General features: G+C 46.2%; 1 protein-coding gene across 11 annotated transcripts in view; it reads left to right on the top strand.

Moving 5' to 3' along the window:
• Positions 1-23,834, top strand: part of RUFY3 (RUN and FYVE domain containing 3) — a 56,319-nt gene that overhangs the window by 2,587 nt on the left and 29,898 nt on the right. The window contains exons 1-3 of one of the 11 annotated variants that reach the window (XM_087737179.1): positions 5,558-6,172; positions 6,252-6,439; positions 19,348-19,401. The exons of 4 other annotated variants lie outside the window; for them this stretch is intronic. In XM_087737179.1, the coding sequence (XP_087593305.1) occupies positions 6,262-6,439; positions 19,348-19,401 (232 nt within the window). In that variant the 5' untranslated portion in view covers positions 5,558-6,172; positions 6,252-6,261. Of the gene's footprint in view, positions 1-5,557; positions 6,440-19,347; positions 19,402-23,834 lie in introns of those variants that run through there. 6 more of the 11 variants (XM_087737178.1, XM_087737180.1, XM_087737181.1 and 3 more) reach the window with 6 other exon arrangements.

The raw sequence follows: 23,834 nt of genomic DNA on the forward strand, positions 1-23,834 counted from the left end.
GCCTTGCAGGTGTCGTCGCTTCTTGCGTCTCCTCTACATGGTGGTTGCTCCGTGCAGCGTTGAGGCGCGGCGCCGTTAATCGTGGTCCGGGTTATAAAGATGGTCCTGTCGGTGTTGGTGTTCCTGGGGAGACCCCTCGGTGGCCGGCGGAGCCCTCTTCCCCAGGCCCTTCCCAAGTGTCGTGAATTCGGGTCGCCATACCATATCGACTGTTCTTGGTCTGCTTCTCCTTCTTCTGCAGGAGTACCTGAAGTGATTGTTCGTGTCTGCTTCCCTCGATTCTTCAGCGCTGGAGTTATTTTTAGAGTTCAGATAAGCTGAGGAGGGTGAAGAAGGCTATTTTTGCATCTTGTGCGTGTTTTAAAAAAAAAAAAAAGGTCACATACTCTATGAATACTAACCCCTCTCTACGTAGCTGTAAACTGAACGCAGCGATTTAAGCGAAGGGTGTTTCCTGCTGGATCACAAGTTTCCTCAGTGCGTGACATCTGTCCTTTCCATGAGTAGTAATGAAAATAACTCCTCTGTATTGGCATTTACGTGTTGCAGGGGAGGTAGTGACCAATATACCAAAAAAGTCCAATATTTCAGAATATTTTGCAGGTTTATTTGAAGTTGTCTTTTTTTTTTTTCCCCCCTCCTGTTACGATGCAATCGTTAAACTGTTCTCTCTCTTGAGGTCTCGCCACGGGATTGAAGGGTACCGTACAGCTGCTTTATTTTACATTTGAAAAATCTGGAAAAGCGTGTTTGCTGCTTGTGGACTAATGACAGCTGTCATGGCTGTGTGCTAGGGTTTTCCTGGAGAGCGGTGGCTTGATGGGGTTCGGCACGCGACTGTTGCTTCCAGCTGCGGAGGTCAACCCAAGGGTTATTCCCAGCCAGGCGGAGGCCTGATGCCTGTGTTAGCAGGGCAGTGGTGCAAGCCCTGTAGGGCGGGTGACCAGAAGCCCTGTGACGAACATAAATGAAGAAAATGTGGTAACAAAGAATGAAATCCTAAGAATGGGTCTCTATTACGACTTTATTTTCTCTACAGATTTTGTCTCGGACGTATTTTTTCCCCCTCCAACTAATCTTTCTCCACCTTATCCAGGTTTTCTTATTTATGAGGTAAGAGAGAGGAGATGATTCCAAACATCAGGTGAAGGTGAGAGGGAAGGAGACTACAAAAGCTTTCCGTGCCAGCAGCACCTGCTTTTTTGATACAGATGGTTCCAGACAGACAGAAGGAACAAGAAGATTTACTTAAACGCGCTGAGCTGCAGTAAAATTTTAGGATGCGTTTTACATACAGTAGAAGCAACTTGATTGTGCTGTCTTCAAAAAGAATAACACAAAAACCCCTAAAATAAACAAAAAGCCCCCAAAACCTTTCCTTGCTCCCACTGCGAGCCTACCAGATATCGTGATACTTCTACTAGACTTTTCCTTCCTCTTGTTTAATTGTACCCTCAATTATGGGAGTTACTTCAATCCTTAGATGATACCTCTGTATTTTACAGTAGGTAGGCAAAAAAACCAGTTTGTCACTTATTCCGGGAATTAAGAAATTGTGTCAGGCGTTTTCGGGTTGTTAAACTGCCTTTTGCCCACTCACGTTTTTAGCACGCAGGGTTCTAAGTGCCACTGGTATTTGAGGTAACGTACGTATCTGTGCTGGCAGAGGAGTCAGAAACAGACTTTGCAACGTAGATGCTTTGTTACCAACTTTATCTTTGTAGATTACGTTCCACGTAAGAGATTGCCTGGAGAGAGGCTATTGGAAGAGCGTGACCGTGTGCTTTGTGGAATAGCAGCTCCGTTGGCTCTAGAACCGGGCATAGCCCCGACGCTGTTTTTCTGGTCGTCACAACTGGTACAGCTGTTGAGAGGACTGAGGGGTAGTTGGACGGCATGTTGGTGCGGGGCTGAAGCCGAAGTGAAAGAAAGGAGAGGGCAGGAGAGCAAAAGTCACGTTCATAGGTTTGCTACGAGGAGGTTTTCAAGTGTCGGGCAAGAGCATGGGCAGAAAATAGGAAGGTCTGAATTGTTTCCCTTCGAAACGTGGGAGCTGCCTTGCTGGCCCAGGCTGTCAGGCTGCCTTGTCTGAGAGCAGCCCCAAACAGCTTGCAGGCTTTAGAAAAACTTGCAAGAACCTGCTCGTGATTCATGCTTGTCTCGGGCTGTGACAGAAGGGCTTGTGTTTCCTCATCGTTTTTATGCTGTTAGCGCGGAGTTCGCTCTGGCGCGGTAGGCTTTCTCAGACGCTCGGAGCAGCTATTTTAAAGGTCGGCAGTGCGTCCGAGCCGTTACCGCCGGACAGTTTCCTTCGGCAGTGGTTCCCATTTGTATAGTATTGGTGGCTTTTTTATGGTTCTGTGGTCTCCTCCGATGGTAAATAACCAGAAGCAGCGCAGTCATGTGAAGTAATAATCTCATCTGCCAACTTTGCCATTTTTTCTGTATGGCTGCTTTGCAGCCTCTCCCCAGCCACCAGGGAAGGTTTCCTCCTGACGACGGAAACGCGGCTTTCTCGCAGGCCGGGCTTGCTGGCGCTGGAAGCAAAACTCCACCCGAAGGCGCCCCTTGGAGTCCAAAAGGTTGTTTGGGAATTTGTTTGGGTTTGATGGCTGAGATGATTCTGATTTATTCAGCTTTAGAAACTAAAAATACTTTCCAGTACAGCTGAGCTTTCAAATCCTGGTGGCTGATGGAGTGCTTTGCTTTCAGAGTGTTAGTCTTAAATTTCCAGCGCAGTCCATTTCAAATTCTTTTCTCTTGAAGCCATTTTTGCGAAAATCTGCCTTGTTTTGTACCGTAGCCAAAGCTCTATCCCCTTTTGCTGAAGTGTGGCTAATAGGAGGGTTTTGCAAGACCAGCCAAGGCTGTCTGACTCGTTTGAGCAAGTGGTTCTTCGTTAAGAACCTCCTCTTCGTTTATACCTACGCTGGGTTTTCTTTCGTCCTTTGAGTACTCATTGAACCCTGCTGGAGCTGTGTCGCTTGGCCTTGAGTTGCGTGGTGGCTTTATCAAAGGCATTAGAAAATACAAATATTTGATACCTTTCTTGTGTTTCTTTCGAAGATGCTGTGTTGCTTTATAACTCTGAGGCATAGGCTGGGGTAGGGGAAGGTTGGTCTTGTGTTTTCCAGGCGGTGATAAAAGGCTCGCAGGGCAGCAAGTCACAGGATAGTTCGCGTTTGGGGTTTTGGGGGGTTGTTTTGGTTTTTTTATTTCCTTTTCTGAGTAGAGTTTTTATTTTCCCCCAGTACTGTAGCACACATACGGACATTGCCCCCTTTTGTTATGGTTTACCCCTTGCCGTAGCTTACCCTGAAAGCTGTCTTGGGAAGGCACGTTCTCTGTTTTTATACCGTAGGTGTAAATTCGGCCGTGTACTGGGACCTGGAGGTTGCCATCTCCTCTGGACGGTTGAAGAGTTCTTAGGTCTTCAAGTACCCGTATCAAAACTCGGCAAGAAAAAACAAATCAGGCTGAAAAATAAGTTCTGAACTTGTCATTGTTTTTTTTAAAAAAAAATCCAATACAACTCATCAGAGTTTCTAAGCATATGCCTACTTCGTATCGTTTTTGTTTCCTAGAGGAGTAAAAGGTACGGTTTTACAGAGGTGAGGTAGCTGGGTTTCTTTTAAGGTGGCAAATGTTCAAAATCTCTTGGGTGTTATATTGTGTCTAAAGCTTTGTTTTGGGCAAAACATACTAAAAACTGAAATTAATCAAAGCTGAAAAATATTTTTCAAGTACTGGAAATATCCCTGCGGAGCATTTGCAGCAGGAGCATTGCGTGAAGGAGCCTGAAAACCCAACCCAGCTGCAAGGGGCAGACTGCCTTCTTTTATTTCTTCATGCTAAGAAGAAGCAAACGGCATAAAAGAAAACCAGTTGAACAGTTACTTAATTTTTTAACAAACCTCCGCTGCGATCCTGGTATGCGGCTCGCTTGCCAGCGCTGACTTGGGTTGGAGACCCGTGTTGTGAAAGGGGAGCTGCGGGGTTACGCCGACTGCTGCCCCTCTTCCTCAGTGTTTCAAAACAAAGAATTTAAACTGTCTGATAATTAGATGCCTTAGCTAACAGCTTGCACAATTGCTTATGGTGCTTTGTTGATTCTAAAGGGTTTATTGTGATTATTTGCTGTTTAGACCCTTTCCAAAGGTTCGCAAGAGTGCAGCTGCTCTCCGGTCGCTGTTTGTGTATGGCTTTAAGAGTGGTGCAAGGTGAATGCTAACACTGGAGGTTGTCATGGATGAAGAGATGTATAAATATCGTCTGAGTTAAAATGCTGTCAGGGCGTTTTATAAACCCCTTTCTTTCTTGGGGCGAAGGAACAATAGCAACTGTTGTCGTTTGTGAAGTCCTCTGCCTTGCCCGGCTGCAGTGACACGCTGCGTGGCTCTTGGTTTGTTTGAGCGGGACGGGGGGAAGAGTTGCTGACTCAAAATGTTGTGCCCCAAGCAGGAAGTTTTCACTGAAAGCAACCGCTTCCTCTTGCCTGTTAGAAATAACAGCTCTTAACCCTTTTTTCCAGTTTTTTGAGGTTTTTACATAAGGGGTGCTTTTTTCCAAGAAGCTATATGCATCGGCACGCTGAATTCTGGATCGGGGGATCGGTTGTTGTGTTTCACAGCCCTAAGAAACAGACGCACGTCCTTTTGTGTATTTCCTCAGGGAGGAAAAAGTACGGAGAATAATTAAGGTCCCATGCATTCATCGTTCATACGTTCCTATCCATAAGCTTTTTTGGTGAACGGTCAGCCTTCTCCGAATTTACACGGGGGGACTCGGCATCCATTTCAGATGGATGCTACGCATCGGCTCTCCACAAGTATACTGGAGCCGCGCAGGAATGAAGGCAGATCAGCTCATGGATTGTTGCCCGCTGTCGGAGTTGAAGCGGGCGGCGATACCGCGTCCCGTGCCCTGGTTGAGTAGTGACCTTGGGAACGCGAAGGGTGCCTGTTGACCTGGGACCTCTCGTCCCCTGGAGGTGGGGCTGCGTGGGTTGGGGACCCGGAGGAGATTCAGCCGGCCGGGAAGGGACGGGGCAACGCAGCGCTCTCATCTTCTTCTTGAGAGACTGACAGCCTGTTTCTCTGCGAACTGAGAGGTAATACTTCTTCATCAGCCTCACCTGAGCGGTACCAATTTTCAGATGAGGTTTTCCAAGTGTAAGATTCAGTCAAGTAGCTATATAGGTTTGTTCTCATTGTTCTTCCATGTGCGCGTGCCCTCCGAAAAGAGCTTAATCCTCGGTCGCTGAAGTGCTTAAAGCCAGACCTGTTTTTTCCTCAATGTTTCCCTGAAAGGATAAATCCGTCCTAACGTTTTTTTGTACGTGGGAAATCTCAGCTCAAAGATTACCCTTTGAGAAGGTCGCGCAGCGAATGAAACGTACGCTGCAACTCGCGCACCTACCGTGAAAACAAAGGTGCTTATTTAATTCACGGAGTGACATCCAGGCACGTGAAAGGAATACAAACGCGTCTTTGTATTCCTCGCGCCGCTCGCCTGCGCTCCTTTGTAGTACGGGGGCGACCGACGAGAAATCTGCGGGGTGCGTTCTGCTTGCTCACAAATTGACTGGCCTAGCCTGGCGAGAAGGTGCTGCGGATGAGGAGAGCCTAATTGCCGTCCCTGCATCAGCAGCCTCTCGGAAGCATCCTGGGAATTGCTTGCCCTACGCTCGGAGCAGCTGGTCACATGAGCCTGAATTTTCAGTTCAGTTCATTAGTCAGCCATTTTGGTCAACACCCTGCTTACTGCGCACAACCAATCCTATCAGCACTTGCTGTCCTGGCGTCTCTGGGAAGAAAGGGACCAGCAGTTGGATTTCAGCAAACCTGGATATCTGTCTCTACAGTCTTCCTTTGGTTTTGCTTGGGTAATCATCAGAGGAAGCCATTCTTTTTCCTCCTTCTGCTTTTTTTTTCTTTTTATATTTCTTTTTACCTTTTTTTTTTTTTCCCCCTTACTTCCTGTCTTTGATGCAGAAGCCAGGTTTTCTGTGGTCGCTTAGGATCAATAGCCTCTAGCATAGCTGAAGACGACGGAGGTGGAAAGGAGGGAGGAAGAGGCGAGCGCGAAGGAGCGGCGTTTTTACCTTGCTTTATATATGAAAACGCCAGAGCAGTCTGTGCGATCCTGAGCATATCTGTCCTTTAATAGCAAGGTATTTCTTATTTTCTTCTTCGGAAAGCTTTTCTTTTTAGTTCTTATTTTTTTTTTCCCCCCTGTTGTTGTTGTACCAGCTGAGTCATCATGTCTGCTCTGACGCCTCAAAGCGACATGCCAACCCCCACCACAGACAAGATCACTCAGGCTGCCATGGAGACCATCTATCTTTGCAAATTCCGAGTGTCGATGGATGGAGAATGGCTCTGCTTGCGCGAGCTGGACGACATCTCGCTGACGCCCGACCCAGAGCCTACCCACGAAGGTACGGTCCGGTTCCCTGCCTCGGGATCCCTGCAGCCGTCGCATTGTTCCAGCCGCTGCGGGAGCTGGGAGGGGGTGCCTCTGGGATGAGATGCTCTGGTCCTGCCTGGGGAACCTGGACACCGTCTGACGTATTAAAAGCCAAACAGGTGCTTCAGATTGCCCTTAGAAATGGTTTCATCTGTTGTAATCCGCCCCTTTAAGAGAGACAGGTTTGTGCTTCATCATTATTATTTTTTAAGCTGTATCTGGAAAGATCAGGTTTGCGTGTCTCAGGAAGGAAGATAACCATGATGTGTGCCGAGTGATATATTTAGTCATGATTTTACTCTTAAAACAGGGCTTACAGCTCCGTTAGTCAGCTGTCAGCTTTTGCAAATGGAGCATGCTGGCAAAGCAGAGACGCGTGTCTGCGTGCGGTCAGCGGGTAGTTTTTGGAGAGCCCCGAGTGATCCCGCAGCTATGCCTATTGTCAGGTGATAATACCATCGCAAGTCTTCTGGCTCGCCCCTGTGGGTAATGGCTTGGAAGCCTGAAAAGCGGAGGTGTGACACCACCTCTTGCTTTCTTCTTAAAAAGGGGTTTGCGATCTGCGTTGATGGTGAAAACAGTTCAATACCAGGTCACGTAAAATGAGGATTGAAAGCTTTGTGAGTACTGAAAACACAAGAGGCCATCCCCGCGTTGCTCTGCCAATAAAAAAAGCGGGGAAGAAGGAGACAGGATGAATTTCCGCAGGAATTTTGCACAGGAGCCGGCGCTCCCGCCGTCACCGCCCGTGCCAGGTTCCGAGTGCCCCTTGCTGGATGCCGAGCATCTTTCGGTCTTACAGTGAGGGGGCTCCATCTTTTCACGCCTGACCCTTTTCCAGTAACTACTGAAGTGCGACTCCACCGAGTAGTCTCGCTTGACCCGTTTGTTGCCGGCTTGTCAAGTCAGTAACGCCTTATTATATCGTTGTCTTGCTGGATGAGGCAACTTAAATTGCGGTGAGGATTTGAGCTTTAAAATGAATTCCCGGGTGATAATTTAATTTCCATTTGACAGCCGCTTTCAGTGGTAGCAGCCCTTGGGTTTGGATTTGCTTGCCAAATACTTAGTCACACAGTGGGATACTAGACAGAGGTTTCAAAAGCCGAGACTAACGCTGCCTCTGAAGCACGTCCCAGGGTTTCAGAGAGGTGCTGCGGGCTCAGGAAAGCAGAACCGGAGCGGCAAGTACAGGGTGAGCCAAGGGCGCAGTAATTCAGCCGTCTTCCGATTCCCACGTTCTTGTATGTGGCACAGACCTTCCTTGCTCTTATTCGTATGGTTTTGGATTTCGGTTGTTTGCTTTCTTTAACATTACGCTCTAGTGTAGGTGGATTGATTTTTATATATTCTCTCTCCCATAAATAGTAGCTGCTCTTTGGCCTTGGCATGTTGTAGTTAATAAATGACCTTCCAAGCTGTCCAGGGTTCTTCTCACAGTATAGCCTGGAAAACCTTTCGGGCCCACCGAGTCAGTTCGTTACATCCTTATTTTTGTGTTTGTCTCTCTTCTCTGTTTGCCGCCTTGCTCTGAGCAGGCCCACGGGGAAGGTAGGCTTGGATGAATCCAGCGTCTGTAACAGAGCTTTTCTGGGTTGCCTTTCTGAAATACGCTGAATATGCTGTCCTGACAGAGTACAGATGGCACTCTTGCCTATCTGTGTAAACAATTCAGACGCTAATACGAGACTAACCCTTCCCCCAGACTAGAAAAATAATTGTTTTTAAAGCTGTAATTACAGTCACTCTCTTGCAAGTACCAGAAAGGGTTATAAAATAGTATTTTCTCGTTTCGTTGCCGTATTATTTAATTCATATGTCAAAAATGAATAAAAAAGAGAGAAGTGTATCATAACGACCTTTATGGAGATTTTGATACATTCCTAAATTAAGGTGGCTTGTTGGGAGGCAGAAAGACTGGTTGTTGGGAGGGATTTTGGACCCAAGTCACATTTTTAACAGAGATCTAAGGTCAGGAAGGAGCGTTCATAATGGAAACGCTGACACAGCTTCATCCCTCGCGTTGGAGCCGGTGCTACCGCATCAGCACCGCTGCCGTGTGCTCAGGCTGTGCGCGGGCTGGGGGGGACAGGGTGACGGGGCTTGCAGGCACCAAGTGCTTGGCTGAGAAGAAAAGCAGGAGACCTAGGAGCTGAGGCTGGCGCGTTTGGTAATATTGCCATAAAACTGATGTAGAAAGGTAGGGATTATGAAGAAGGAAAAAAAAAAAAAAAGGCTGTAGAGTTCTGCCAAAGGCATAACAAAAGGTTGCATTTTTTTCCTTACAAATCAAGACATGTGAAAAATGATGTATTGCGGTAGCAAATCCAACAGCTTGTTGAAATAAGAATTTGAAGCCTCTAGTTGCTGTCCCTCGGCTCTTGCTGCTTCCCGAGAGTTGTTTGCCTCTGGCCTCTCTTCGCTCTGCGTGCCCCCGGCCCACAGGCAGCCATCCCGCCTTCCTCCTCCTCGCCGCGTGCCCGGCGCGCTGAGGGCGAACAGAAGCTGCGCTCCCGGCCTTGCCTCGCGGGTGTCTGCGCCCATCCTCGCGTCCCGGAACGGCCCGCCGGCCCACCGTGTCGTGGCGAGAAGAGGAGGAGAGCGGTTCTGGGTGGTGAGGAAGTAAGAGAAGACAAAGGGTCAAGAACAGAACAGCGCGCAGGATGGGGAAGGACTAAAATGCCATGGAAAACGAAGGTTTTAGTCTCGAGAATTTTGACTGTCGTGCACTTCTGCTGGGCTCCTCTCATGTAACGCCCCGTGACGACGGGGTTGTTAAATCGTGTGGGAGGCGTAGCGGTCCCTGGCTTCTCCTCTTCTGGGCCCCAGCTCTTTCAGCTGAGTTGGCTTACGGGCCTTGCACCTTCCCGCTGTGCTTCCTACGATGGGCTATGGCGTGGGTCTCCGCTTTGCTCTTTTTAAAGATGCCTTTTTTTTTTTTTTTTGTCTTGTAGCTCTACCAAAGGTAGGGCAAAAAAGTAAAATACCTGAGAAAACTGAATTGCTGCTAAACAAGGACCTGCAGTACGTTGGTTTTTTTCTTTCCGATGGAAGTAGTTGGTTAATAGTGGTTAGTTTCATTATTTCTCTTTTTTGTTGTTTTTTTGTAAAGCAGACTACTTAGGCATGACAATTTAAACATAGAGGAGGAGGCTCAAGTCAGTGATTCTTCCCTGCTCTGGTTTGATATCCCTCACTGAAACGCTGTGTTTTAATTCCAGCGAGAGAGGAGCATCGGAAGAAGAGTTTTAATGGTGCCAGATCTTAGAACTGGGTTGTTAGGGGGGGCTAGAGGCAGATTGCCGTGCTTTCTGATGGTGCTCCAAGGGCAGAAACTGCAGCCGGAGCTTGTTATTTCGGAGGCCAGACCTGCTGTCAGCCCTTTCCCCGGGAGTCTCTTTGCCGTCGCCTTCTCTGGGATAATCCCACTTGAGGCCAACTTTGTGATAGGAGCTGGAAGAGCAGGGAGGGAGCTGGTAATGTAAGGGCATAGCGGTAATCACGGTCCTCCTCGTTGCTGTGTAAAAGCAACAGGCGTCCTCCTGCGGTGGTGAGGTTTTCTGGGAAAACCGAGCCAAATTCTGCTGCTTCTAAAGCCAAAAGCAGTATCCTTTGGGAAGCGGAGTCTGATCTGAGATGAAGCAGTGTAAATTGGGAGTAATTCCTTTCCCGCCACAGAGTTGGAGTTCCTGAGCATAACTCTGAGCCAAACTTAAATTTCATTCACTTTAAGAGTAGCGCGTGGCAGAAGGGTGGATGCATTAGTATAGTGACTGAGTTTCTTGCAACTGTGTGTATTCAATATAGCATGTCACATGGATGCTCAATTTAAAAGCAATTAATTTTCTTTTCCAACTGTTTGCAACACTTACGTGTATATGAAAACAAGCTGGTTTTGCTACATACTGTAAATCTGCTTGGCTTTATTTATTTATTTTTGGTTTTTTAACAAACAGTGGTTCTTAATGAGGTGACAGGACTCTACTGTGCTATGCAGGCGTCGCAAAATGAAATGTGCCGCTAGTGGCTATTAAGCTCTTGTTTGTTTGCAATATGCATAATGATCATTGAGGCATCCGTAGGGACCGAGGTGTGAAAAACATCTTGACTGTATTTCTAGTGCATGCATGTGGGACCGAACCCCGATCTCCACTTCTGGGAGAAGTTCTGAGACGCAAAATGGCCGTGCAGGGGTTGACTGGATGTTAAATTTCTACTTCGAATAATCGGCCGTCTTTATGAGGAGCTTCACGTTAGAGCAGTGGAAATTTTAATCCTCACGGGATCAACTTGTAATTGAGAACAGAAGGAATACACGTGATAAGTGCACGATCTGAATTTACTTGCAACTGTCAAGAAGTACAGTATCCCTTATTTTTTTTTAAAATCCTGTTCTAATTACACAGGCTTGTGTAAAATGCCCTGAGTAGAACTTGTACAGCTCTACAGAAAAAGCAAATGCTCTTCTCCACACTCAAATCTCTCTTGCCCATTCACCTGTTGCACTGTTTATTGAATCATCCTTCGGATTCTACCTTTACTCTCCATTTTCTGTTCAGGTATTTTCCCATGTTTCTTTGCATGCTTCAAAGTGCTTTGAGGAAGCAGCATGACCTTATTAGGTATATTTTTGTTTTGCAAGTTGGCAGCTGCCTTGGCACCTAAGTCAGCATGGGGAGGGGGGGGCGAGAAGCACCTTATTTTTGGTGGGGCGGTTAGAGAGCCATTCGGTTGCGAGGGAACGGCGTGACACGAGGGCTCATCTGCCGTAGCGGGCCGCGCGGCGGGGGATCTGCGGTCCTGGTACAAAGCCACGGTGGTCTGCAGAGAACGAAGTGTAGCTAACCCCGGTACCTGTTACTTTGGTTTAGGTTTTCCTCCAGCAGTGTGGAATAGCAAAAGCAAATTGTTGGGAGAGGTGGAATTGCTCCGTGGATTGTGCCTTTGCCATTACAAACCAAATCTGCTGTGAACGCTGTGCTGTGAGTAGCGGGGACCTTTCACGCATTGACAGAAGCTGCGTGAGATCCCTCTTTTGTTAGAAAAGTACCTCTTAAAATACATATGGTGGCAGAAACCCCTAAACAGATGAAAAGTTTGAAGGAGGTGGAGCCCAGATTTAATAGAAGTCAATAATATGCAAGATAAATGAATTGCAGTGTGTTAATGGTCATAAATCTTTGGACTACATGACCGAACTGCTGTTCCAGGCAGCACGTACGGAAACGTAACGTGATAAAGATGGGTCGTGTCCCCAGGGACGGAGGAGACGTCCCGCTTACTGTATTCACGCTGAATCCCATCGCGAGCCGGGAAGAAGGGGAAATGACCGAGAGAAGGTGGACACTTGACCCTGAACCGAAGGCGAGGGAAGATGAAGTCTTGAAAAGCTCCTCAGGACACCGAGTACAGCATGCCACCCCTCCGCTTGATGCGAAGCAATTTGGAGAAGGAGAAGGGAGTGAGTGCCCTGTAAGGCTAGGGCGAGACCCACGTCAGGGCTACTCTAATTTTGTTTTATGTTTCAAATTTTAAGCTTCTGTAAATATTTTCAATGCTGTAATTAAGAAAATGCAATCAAGGGTTGTTTTCTTCGCTCTTTTAAGCTTGTTCCATCTAAATGAAGGCAGAGGTGGGAAATGTAGGGCAGGTTTATTTCCCTCGGAGACAATCCATCAGAAGTGTTGCAGAGAAACCTCTTAGGTGTCAGCCGAGATGGGAAGTGAAAGATGGGGGGGGAAGGTAGGGTTTTGGTTTTCTTTTCTTTGTGCAAACTCTCAAGTGCCAAAACAAAAGGAGAAATTTCCCATAGCAGTTACTCATGTATTTCCCCCTGGAAGGAGGCTGGTGGTGGAGAAACATTCCCTGTAACTCCACGCAGTTGCGACATAGAGGAATGCCTGATGGTAATCGTGTGGAGACAGGCATATAACTTTGGGCGGGATCACACCATCAATGTATGCGGTATACCTTTGCTATTTCCTCGTCCCTTATGTGTAATGGAGAGTGGGCTCGGCATTCCTGAGTCCGCTGTACTTTTCTCTCTTCTTTTTTATCTCCTCCCGGTTGGTTGCAGATCGGTGACTGCTATTGCTTTTGGTGCAGTGCAAGCTTTAACCTACATCAAAATGTCCGTGGCATAGGAAAAATGGTCATGTCAGCCTATGGCCCGGGTGCTGCCAAAGGAGGAGTAGCACGTGTTAAAACAAGAGTGATGACAGTGGCCTTTAAAAAAAAAAAAAATATCTTGTAACAGTTTTACACTAAAAATATTGCAGTCGGTTGTCACAATTTATAATGAAAGCCTGAGCTGCGGGTGCGGTAACGTGAGGTAAAGCAGTTCTGGGCAGTGGGGTGCTGGATAAGGGTGCGGTAACGAGGGAACGAAGAAGGTAGGCGCGGGATAACAATGCGGGGATTGAGTCGATGTGCTTGGTGCCGTCAGAGGAAACAGATCAAGCGAGCTCTTTTCGGCAGGGAGCGGAGCGCGCCAAGGTCGGCAGGGTCAGCGAAGTGCAGCCGTGGGCGAAGCAGCGCCAAAGCGCTCGGTGTTCCCCTTTTGTTCTCCCGCTCTGGGAGCGTCGCCGGGACTTGCGCGCGTTGGTGCAGGGGGCTTGCGCGGGTCAATGTCTATGTCAAGGGGCTTTAGTATCCGTTCTTCGCCCTTCCTCTTCTGGAAATAGCTTTCCCAGGCAGAAGTTGCAGGGTGAAACGAATGGACTTATTTTTTCTTCTTTATGCAAGGCGCTCTCTCTATACATACATATTTAGAGATGGGATTTTTATCTGGTGGGTTTTAAAAAATGTTTTTTCTTAAGCTACTGGGTAAGTTTCGGATGGATTGTTTCTGGCTTTCTAGGCTGCAGGCTGTCTGGTCGCTTCCTCGGTTTTTGGGTTGCAAGGTGTTTGAACATGATGCTGAAACTCTATTTGCGGGTCCCTTTTCTTTGCCGACGCTTCGTGATCCACCCGATTTGCAAATCTAATCTGAAAAAATTCATTATATAGCGCCGATGATATTAACAGCATCTGCTTAATTTTGTTTCCTGACCACTTCATTTATTAAATGTATTATTTATCATTCCTAAGGCAACAAGTGTGAGACAATGCAATTTAAATAAACGTAAAAATGTGACTAGAGGTTTCTATTTCATGATAAAAGTATATTTGTCCATACAATGAAGGCGCATGTGCTAGCCTTAAAGAAAAAAAAAAAAGACATGAATGCAATTCGTCAGGCATACTCAGTATTTCTCATAAGCTCTTCCAGCTTTCCCTTGTGTTGTGGGGGGCTTTGGCCCAAAAAAGAGCAGCAAGTGGTTAGAGGAGCAGACTGAAAGTTAAAATCAGACAAATAATCCTATAATTAACCTTCTGAAGAGCACATGTGTCAGCATTTCTGCCATTAGCATCCCTCTCTAGAATACGGGCAGTACTTTTTCCTGTGAAGGGCATGCTGAGGCCTGACGGACAGGGAAGCCATCCGCCACGGTTGTACTGATGGTCGCTGGAGAACTTCCCTCCTGGTTAACCGTGCGAGTGCCTTGGAGCGAAGGTGAGGGGTGCTGCTGGTGGTCATGGGGCAGGGAGCGGCCGTCTTTCCTTTCCGGAGGAAAAAGAAAGAGTTCCTCGAGTGCTTGGAATATTAGGGCTTAGATGAGAGAAAGACGTTGAGTGAAAAAAGGGGATCGGGAGAAAGCCACCCTTGTCGCGTGGCGTTTTTGTTTGCGGGTTGGTTTGACTCGGTTCGCTCCATCATCATCATCCCGATGCCTGCGTTTGTTGTTCAGGCCTAGCTAACTTGTCAGCCCTTCTGTTGCTCCGGGTTTAAATGCGTCGGTGGTTTTTTCTTCTTTTCTCAGAAGTTTTTCCGATCGTGGCGGATCCCCAGGCAGGAGCAGCGGGGATTGAACACCAGTGCGTTGGCTGAACGCAGCCTCATCGTCTCTCTGGTCCTGGCCTTCAGCTGCTGATGTCTTCAGTATTTATCTCGACTGCTGTTGTGGGCAAGCTTAGAAAATAACCCCTTTCCTTATGGGTAAAGAGAACAGGGGGACCCTGGACTTGTTGCGATTTTGTTTGTTTATAACTTTTCAATGGAGTTAATGTTTTCTGTAGGCATCTGTACAAAACCCAACAGCCTTGGGTCAAGCCTGGCATCGCAGCCGAAGCCCCATAACTGACGCTTCGCCGTTGCTGAGTACTTTCCGTATCAAGCTCAGTTTTCACTTCCCAGAATTGGTGCTGGGGTTTTTTTGGTGATTTTACTGACTTCTCAGCTTCTCTTTATGCATTTGGTAAGAAGTTCTGTACTTAAAACAAACAAACAAAAAAAGATCCAGACCTATTTAGTCTGTCTTTGGAGGAACTTGATTCTCATATTGTGCTTGGAAACTATAAAAAGGCTGCGTGGATTCATTGCTTTGTTCTGAGTGTCATGAAAAAGTGCCATAACTATGTAAGAAGTTTGGAGCACTCCATCCTCCTGGTTGTACTCACAAGGTGTTTACTACTAAAAGTAAAGAGGGCGCGGACAGAAAATGGATGGCCTAGGAGGCTGTGCGTGCTGGGGAACTTGCAGTTCTGCTGCTAGGCTTAATGCACATCATGGGACTCTGCTTGGAGGTGGCATCCCCGTACGGGCTGAGATGCGGTGTTGGAGGTGACCGTGTTCATTGCGCGTGGTTTCTTAATGAATGCATTCTGTATCGGCAGTTTGAAGGGGATACATAGGGGTTTGGGCAGCTCTGGACTATGGGGACTGGTTCAGGTTTATTTAAAATATCGCAGGGATACTTCTGCTGTACATTTGGGAACTTGGGCTGGTTTCTGCTCATGCGACGCCTGCTCAAAACCCCCATAACATGAATCCGATGCTGTTTTTATCCCCGTCCTACCCACAGCGTGAGAAGCCGCAGTCTTGACTTCCCCTTTGTGTACTCGGCTTTTGCATCTAGCGTGTTTTCTCAGCACTGTGTAGTAGTGTGGCACCTCGCTGCTTAGCCCTGTTGCCTTTGGACTTGAACTTCTCCACAGCCGTCTCGGGGGCTGCCAGAAGGTGTAGGAGCATTGTATGGCAGCGCACAGCTGGATGGGAGGTGGAGAGGTACGGGGGTAGCTTGGAATATCCATAAAGGTTTCACTCCCAACCCTATTTTAGGCTAATAACTTCAACCTTCAAAAAAAAACAATAATGAAGGACTCTTGCTCTTTAATAGCAGCGTGAAATAATTGTTATGCTGGTACGTTCTCCCAGGGTTTATTTTTAAAAGCGTTTAGTTGCATGGGAAAGCGTATCCGCTGGCAATAGCCCTTGTTCCTGCACGAGTTGTTCCAAATGTCAGTGTAACCGCTAGGTATTGCCTATGTCTGTGGGAAATACTAAACCCAAAATTAAGATGTGGGCAAATTCAGGAAGATAAAGTTAGGAGGGAAAGCTTTTGTTTCTTTTCTTAGTGTATCTACTCATCAACTCTTCATTAATCACCACCTCTTTTTAAGCATTCTTATTAGCGGGGACAAAGTCGTAACACAGAGAAGTTGCTGCTTCATACACTTTAGTAACCCTGCTTGTTAAGATGGTTTTGTATTATTATTTTTTTTAAATGGTGAGCAAAGGATAAAATGCCTTGGTAAACCTTATTTGACGTAGGACTGGAAAGACGTTGTGGTTGGTAGTGTGAGAGTCTGCACCGGCGCTGCTCCGCTGCGGCTGAGGTGGTGAGTTCTCCGTAAGCAGAGAAGAGAGTAACTTTGAAAAACTTTGTTGTTAAAATAACGGGTGGGATTTTCATGATTAATACATTAGTGATAATAAGTACTCCAGTTCCTTCGTAAAGAACTTGCTTGTGTGTGTATTCCAGTGGGATATTCAGTTCCATAATACTAATCCTCCTGGGAATCTAGTTGGAATGAGGTAATCGTTTTATGACTGAGACTTTTAAGTCTTCATCCTGTTTTCTAAACTTGGTACACATCAGTTACAGACTTGAAAATTTTTCCGTAATAATCAGAAGTATTGAGTTTGTCTTAGACATACCATGATAAGGAGCATGGAAACTATCAACTTGCAGGTCTTTGTGATTATTTGTTTATCTATTTAATTATCTGTGTGTGTGTGTGTGTGTGTTAAGGTTCTTTTCCCCACTGTTGTTTGGTGGAAAGTCCCAGACAGGTGGGGAAAAACCGTACGATGTAAAAGAAGACATGAAATGTATGCAAACCGCAGTTAGACGCATGAAGGAAATGAATGAAAATTATGAAAGAAAGTGCTCGTTAAATGTGTGCTTTTGCCTCGAAAACTGTACAAGTCCCATAGTGCCTTTGTGCCAATACCAGTTCATGCAGTTCTTGCAAGTATTTCTCGCTAGAAAGAGGACGGGGTTATTGCCTGTAGGGATATAATAGAAGAAAATACTTGTGACTGCACTGGATGTTGGTCTGTAAGCTTTGCATCAATCACTTGCTAAGGGGTTAAAAAAAAAAAAAAAAAGAGGGGGGACTGCTTGGACTGTGCTGACCTAATGCAGGTAAGTGGTTTCCTATGTTGAATTAAAGAAAAAGAATCGAAGCGGTGAGAAAGCAAAACCTTCAGTGTGTAAGCCTCACTACCTGTTGTTAACAGATGTCGGAGTAGGCTGGAGGTCTTGGGTGGTTTTTGGACAAGGAGCTGAGCAAAGAAAGAAGCTTAGAGGAGTAGAGAGCTGAAATAATTGGAGGCTACGTGGCACACGTAGCGAGGAGTTGGAAGTGACGGAATCCAAGGGAGAAAGATCACGGGAAAGATCAAGTGGAGGCTGGCGATTTTCTCTGTCCCCATTACCAAGCTAATTGTTAATCTGTTTTTGGTTAGGAGATGTTCTTCACTGTTTGCACTTCAGATTAAGGAAAAAACCCAAACCCTCAGTACTAGATAGAAGCCCATTCGGTGATGATATCTGGCTTCAGTCTCGGTGTGCAGGTAGGGATTCGGGGATGGTCAGAGTTTGGTTCTGGTATTTGCATGGGATGGTAACTGCGGTTAAATAAATCGTGGCATGTGCAGCTAGGTTCTCAGCTGATGCATTTGCAGAAATGCTAGAAATACAGCTAGAAAATACTAGCCATATTAGCTTGTTCATGCAGTGTTGTTACACAGAGCGTTTTCTACAAATACCAAATTTCTCAATCACGCTAACGTCTGCATTTTAAGCCCTAAAAAAAAAAAGGGAAAGGGGTGGCAGTGACCCCTGAGTCACGGAGTCCGGTTTGTAGCGCTCCAAGGTAAGAGTGCCGCAGGGTCCAGGAGAGCATCGGAGACATGGCAGTCCACCACTGTGAGCTACAAAAAGTCTCCTGAACCTACCGAAAGCTGTAATACCTGCAATAAAAGACCGAAAGCGTAGCACGTGGGAGGAGCTGGCGGCGAGGGGAGCATCGCCAGGGCTTTGTTTTTGCAATAGCGGGGAACGTCTCAAGCGAAACTCCCTGTTGCTCCTAGCAAGCAGAGGCGGGTGAACCTGATGGTGCGCGTTGTCCCTCCCTCCCTCTGCGCCCTGGACAAGGAGAGGAGGAATCCCTGCTGAACCTGAAGCAGTTGACCACATCAACCTGGGGGTACCTGGGCAGGACCCAACGAAGGGCGGGTTTCTGCTGTTCTCAGTACTGAGGTAACGCTTGGCCGTAGGGGAAGAAGTGAACTTCTGGCTTAGGAGGAAAACCAGTCACTAAAAGTTAGCTATGTGAATAAACCACTTTCCCAGGACGAGCAGGCTGTTGGTCGGTGGTGTTGCAGCGTAGGAATCTTTCGGGGATCAGTCGAATTGTTAGTCGTACTGGTGTTTAGACTTTTTCTGTTTTCCTTTGAATGCAGTGCCTGTGAATACGCTGTTTGCTAGCCGGCGCGGGCTCCTGCGGCTGGAGGAGGCCGGTGATAGCTTTCCCGTGGGAGGGAGGAGGTCCTAGCAGGATGTGTACTTTGCTCAGGACTTTGGCACGGTTGGCCTCTGAAGGGGAGCAGAGCCTTTCTTGTGCTTCGGGCGTTCAACCGATTGCAAATTAGCGCTGGGGAGAGCGGGCACGTAAGTAGGGAGCTGAAAATCCTGCAGCCATCAGACCCTCCGTGGCTTCGTCTGGCTTGGTTTTCTGGGTTTGAAACCGGGGAGTTAGTGGGCATGCTGAAACAAGTTTCCCTGGTGCTGCCTGCCGCTCTCCCAGGATACCCCCCTCCTCCCCGTGCTCGCCGGCCGTCTGCCGGCTCCCGGCGAGGCGGTGGAGGTGTTTTCCTCCTCCAGGCCTCGGGGAATGGTCATCGAAATGACGACGTAAAACTTGTGACCCGCGTCCGGGCACAGCTGGATCACCTCTGCAGGCCTTTGCGTTTGAAATAACAGTCATAATGGAGTTAAAGCTCTCTTTAGCCTTATTTAACATGTCCTATGTATGTCCTTTTCCTGAAATGTGTGGCTGTATTTCCCTGTTGGGGGGTTCTTTTGGGGGCTGGGTGGGAAGAAATTGAAGCAAATGCTGACGTTGCATAAATATCAAAAGTTTAGTGTTTTGATCTTACAAACAAAATAATGCTTTTCTTGCTTTTCTTTTTAGGATGTGCTTTACAAAAACGTTGCTTGTCTTAACGCAGAAAGAAACAAAGCTTCTAAAGCTTTACTGAAGCCTACCTTAATTTGACTCGCAAGATAAAAAACGCTTTGGTGTGTTGCTTTGTGCAGACTAATAAACCCTTTTGACTTGCAAATCTCTTCCCGCTATGAATTAAGTCTTGTATTATGCAAATCTCCCTTTCAGTTATCCTTTTCTTATACCTTGATTTTGAATCTTTCCTTTCGATCATGGCTTGCATGACATTTTCTTTCTTTTCCTTTCTTTTTGCTGTTTGCAAAGACTCTTGGGAGGATTTGACAGATGTGGTGGAGCAATTGCGTGATGATACTGAAGGTGCGTGCCACACCAACATCTTTCAGCTATTATTTCCACTGATGATTGGCTTTTGACTTCTTATTTTGAGCTTGAGTGCAAAATAGTTTTCCAGTGCCAAGAGCTGTGGCTTTCTAAACGTGCTTGTCTGGTTGAACCGGGTTTGCAGCCAGAACGTGCTGTACCAGTTGCACTCTCGGTGGATGGTGGGTTTCTGCCGTTAGCGCGTTCAAGAAAACGTCCTTGATCGCTGCAGCGTACGTATTGCTCTTGCAGTCGTAATAATTGACATTTATAATGGCTATTGTGAAGGCTTTTCTTCTAAATTTTATCAGCCCCTTCACGGGTTCCACGTGATCGGTTTTGGTTTCTAAATTCTTACCGATCTCTCCTTTGAAAATATGTGCATGCAACGTTGCTTAAAAAAATGCTTGACAAATTTGGGGGTATTTTCACTTCAAGTGGCGGTAGAAAAAGTGAATCACCAAGGGGCTAGTTTACTTAAATTAAATGCATTCTGAGTCAGTTCTTTTCCTGAGCCTGATAGAAACACAACTTAAAAGGTTGCAGCAATATATGGAAGCTAAATTTAAAGAAATATTTCAGAAATCACCCTGAACCTTCAGATTTTCTGAAGTATTTCTGTTGATCAACTCGAGACTTTGCAAAAGTGACTTTGAAACTTGTAATGCAAATTTTGATTAAAACTTGTGAAGTGCTACGTGAGAATCTTTTTTATAGCGCTTCTTCCTTGATTCTTAAATATGGTGCAAGCGTGAAATAGTTGAATCCGCAGTTCAGCATGCGCTCAAGTAAATTTGTGATGTGATGAGTACATGCAGCTGTTAATGCTTGGGATGAAAGTGCAGGACAAAAGGCTGATAGACCTTTTGGAGGCAAGGGAGTAGGAAGGGAATTTCCCTTTCGTGGCTGAGAAGTTTAAAGGCTCATCATTCGGAAGAATATAGATTTCAACGTATAAGGCTGGTTAGGGGTATTTATCTGTACAGGCCAAATTGCTTTAAAATGGCAATCTCGAACTAGAAGCTAAAGCGAGGGCTCTTGATATCCAAAAGACTTAGGAGCGTAAGTGCTGTTGTTCTCACACCGACGATCCCAAAGGAGCGAGGTCAGCAGATGGATTTTGGCTCTTTTTGCCCATTTGTGCACTGAGTGTTTTCAAAGGTGTTGGGGGTTGCAGATCCCGCAGTGGCTCTTGTCTTACCAGTGTGTTCTTCAGTTTTGGTCTAATTCTCAGGGGTAGGATGTTAACCAAAAGCTGCATTTGTTTCTTTGTAGCACAGATAAGCAATTTAAACCTGAAACTTGGTGAAGCAAAATGGTGAAATGAAGCGAAACCCGTTTATGTTGTGGACTCAGGGTTATAAATAGAGGGTAAAGTATGAGCAAGACTGTGAAGGATACATCTGTCTTAAAATACGTCGTTGAGATTATGACGAGGATAATAACTGACAGTTAAGGATGGCAAAGGATTGCAGTTGGGTTTGGGACTCGCTTAGGAAAAACCTTCCAGTGCAAATAGTTTTAAGCATGTTTCTGGCAGAAGAAAAAACCGAAATCAACCATGACATAGCAAAAATTACGTTTATCTATATTTGGAAACTCGGTATAAATCTTTTTAAAGAGGATGTGTTGTGCACAAAATTGAGTTTAGATGCATTAACTGTACCGATTTCTGGCTGGTCGTCTGTGACTGATGCCTTTCTGAACAGTTGTACTTGGTTATGTGCCTGGGGTCCTGCGTGGTGGCCTCAAACACAGAGGCTTCTCATCAGCCCCGGAGGTGTCCTCGCTGCGGGCGCCACAGCTAACTCTGCCTCCCCAGCAGCGCCGGCCGAGGGCACGTCCGAGGTCGTCTTTAAGGGGGGGGAAAAAAGGGGTTGAGACTTTTTTTTTTCCCCATTAAACATTGTATAGATATTTTGCGTTAATTTTGTCGGGATTGGATACGTTTGAAATGTGTGTCTTCTCTGTTTTCACTTGTATCTTTGCTTCCCATGACCACCAACCCGTTCTGGTTTTTTGAAACTCTTGCATGCCTGGTTTGTGCGCGAAGCTATCCTCGGCAATCGAGCAGAGACCGATGGATGCTCGATGTGGAGTGTGCTTTCCCCCTCAAAACTCAACGTTAAGGACATAACAGCAAGAACAAATGAAGCGACCTTTTAAACTCGGTGAAAATGTTTCCTCTCTTAGGAAATCAGATTTCGTTTTGATAAGATGGTGTTAGTCCCGCTGCTTTCCCGTTTATCCGCAGTCCCTCAGAGCAGCCAGGTTGAGTTTTGAATATAGAACCGTAAAATTAGTAGAATAAAACATCTTTCTGTAGAAGCAGAAGCTGCTTTTCATTGGTGAACAGTCGCGTCATCGTTTTCATCGCCGCTTACCTTTGAGAGCGGTTGTATGATGCGCCAAGTGTCGGCTCATCCTCGGGACGGTAGTCAGGGGCTTGCATCGCTGGAAGGCAGACGAGGCATTTGAGTGTAAGGGAATGTCAGGAAAGCTTCAACTGAAATACAAGCAGCTTAAAAAATACATAATGATGTTGAACTCCCTATGTCTTTCTGCAGCATTAAAATAGCCTTCGTTTGCTTTAGCTTATTCGTCCGTCGTGGCTGGAAGGCTCTGGATCGCACCCAAAAAGCCGGCAGCTCAGAGGGCAGGTGCTCCTCTCTCCCCCAGCTCGCTGCTGCCGCTGTTGCTCGTGTAGGGTCCTCCTTGGCTATACGGTGATGCTGCAGCCTGTAGGGAGGCCAGCCCCGGACCCGAGGCTGCTGGGGGAGAGCGAAATGAATTATTCCAAGAAAAGTGCACATTGTGTTGCTGCTTTTTGACTCTCTGTCAATAATTTGGGGAGAGAGAGCTTCAGCTTTGAGGAATTTTCTTACCTTCCATGTGGTGCGGTGTGGCAGAACGGAGGCTAAGGCAAAGTCAGTTAAAATGACTGAAGTCCTTAATTTATCTAGGGATTTGCTTTCCACATTTATTTGAAATTATACATGTGCTCATGATTTCATGGTCTGAGCAGCTGGAACGAATGTCTTTCCTAATGTGAATTTGCTTAACTGAAACTCGGTGCCCTGTCGATAGCTGGCTGGTTTGTGTTGGAAGCAAGCGTTCACCATTAACTCATCTCAGGTAATCTGAGTGCAGTATGAACTGTTTGCGTATACACAATATACATATACATATACAGAAGCAGCCTTTCTAAATTTCAGGTCGCTTTAAGTTTGGATTCTTGATGTAAGATGGATTCAGGACATGGAGAACCTAGCTGAAATACTGATTAATTGACATGACTTTGAGCAGATTTGTTCACATCTGCAGTATTTCGTGACTCCCTGCATTTGATCAGACTTCCAGCTTTATTTTAGGTTCTCCTCAGTTCTTTTAGGGTAATTCAATATGAGGGGTGATAAAATTTATTGTCACCAGGTGAGAAGTACTTAGACCACAGTCGCATCTTAACCCTTTGAGATCCAGTATTGTGTTGACTGTTTCCTTGACTTTCAGGTTCCTAGGTACGTATTTTACCTTTTAAACAAATCACAGGATTCCCGAGATGCACGGATGCTTTTGAAAAAGTCTTCGTGGAAGCTTCTCGGGAACCCTTTGCTTTTCACACCGTTAGCGTGTGAATGATTGTGGCGCGGTTTTACCTCTTGAGAAGCCTGGGAGTTGGGCGTTTTAAGGAAACGGTCAGACGAGGTGATGATTTTAGCCTGTCGTTCTAGCGGGATGCGAGTCCAGTTCAGTCGTGGTCACTTATTACCCGTGTGCAAGGCTGCCCATTAGAAACCACATCTATTCTGTAGAAGCTACAATTTTTAAATAGCAAACGTGTCTTGAGAATTTGAGATGATTTCACTTGAAATCCAAACCATATTGGAAGGCCAAGTTTAAGGGCCAGGATTGTACTTTTTAAGGTTTACAACATGGCGTGTGTAGTCAGACCCCGGTAGAGTTTTTGCGGTTAGAGGCAGAAAGAGAAATTTGGAGAAGGTATCGGCTCAAACAGGGAATCCCAGCTGCACGTCAGGGTCAGACAGTCAAAGCAGAAAGGGTCTGGGTTGACTTAAAGCCAGCTGGAAAGTCTTACTGTGTAAAAGTCATCTTGCTTGCTTATCTTGTTCTTTTAGACTCCGTTTTAAAGATGTATGTGTTGCAGTGCATATAACAATGGTATAAATTACTTAGGATTTAATTTTTGGAATAAATCTTTGGGATTTTATCCAGTTTTGTACTATATACCAGTTAATCGGTTTACAAGATGAGAATCTTAGATAAGCTGCATGTGCAGAGCACCATCGTTCACAACAGACTAATGGAGCAGAAACCTCTAATTAGTTAATGCTATGAAAACATTTTTCGGTTCTTTAGGCTGTGACTGCACATTTTAGTCTTAAATGAAAGCACAGCCCTGCTTTTTCTTT

This window comes from Nipponia nippon, unplaced genomic scaffold (assembly GCF_047370975.1).
Source record: "Nipponia nippon isolate SJK-2023a ecotype South Korea unplaced genomic scaffold, ASM4737097v1 scaffold_6, whole genome shotgun sequence".
Lineage (NCBI taxonomy): Eukaryota > Metazoa > Chordata > Aves > Pelecaniformes > Threskiornithidae > Nipponia > Nipponia nippon.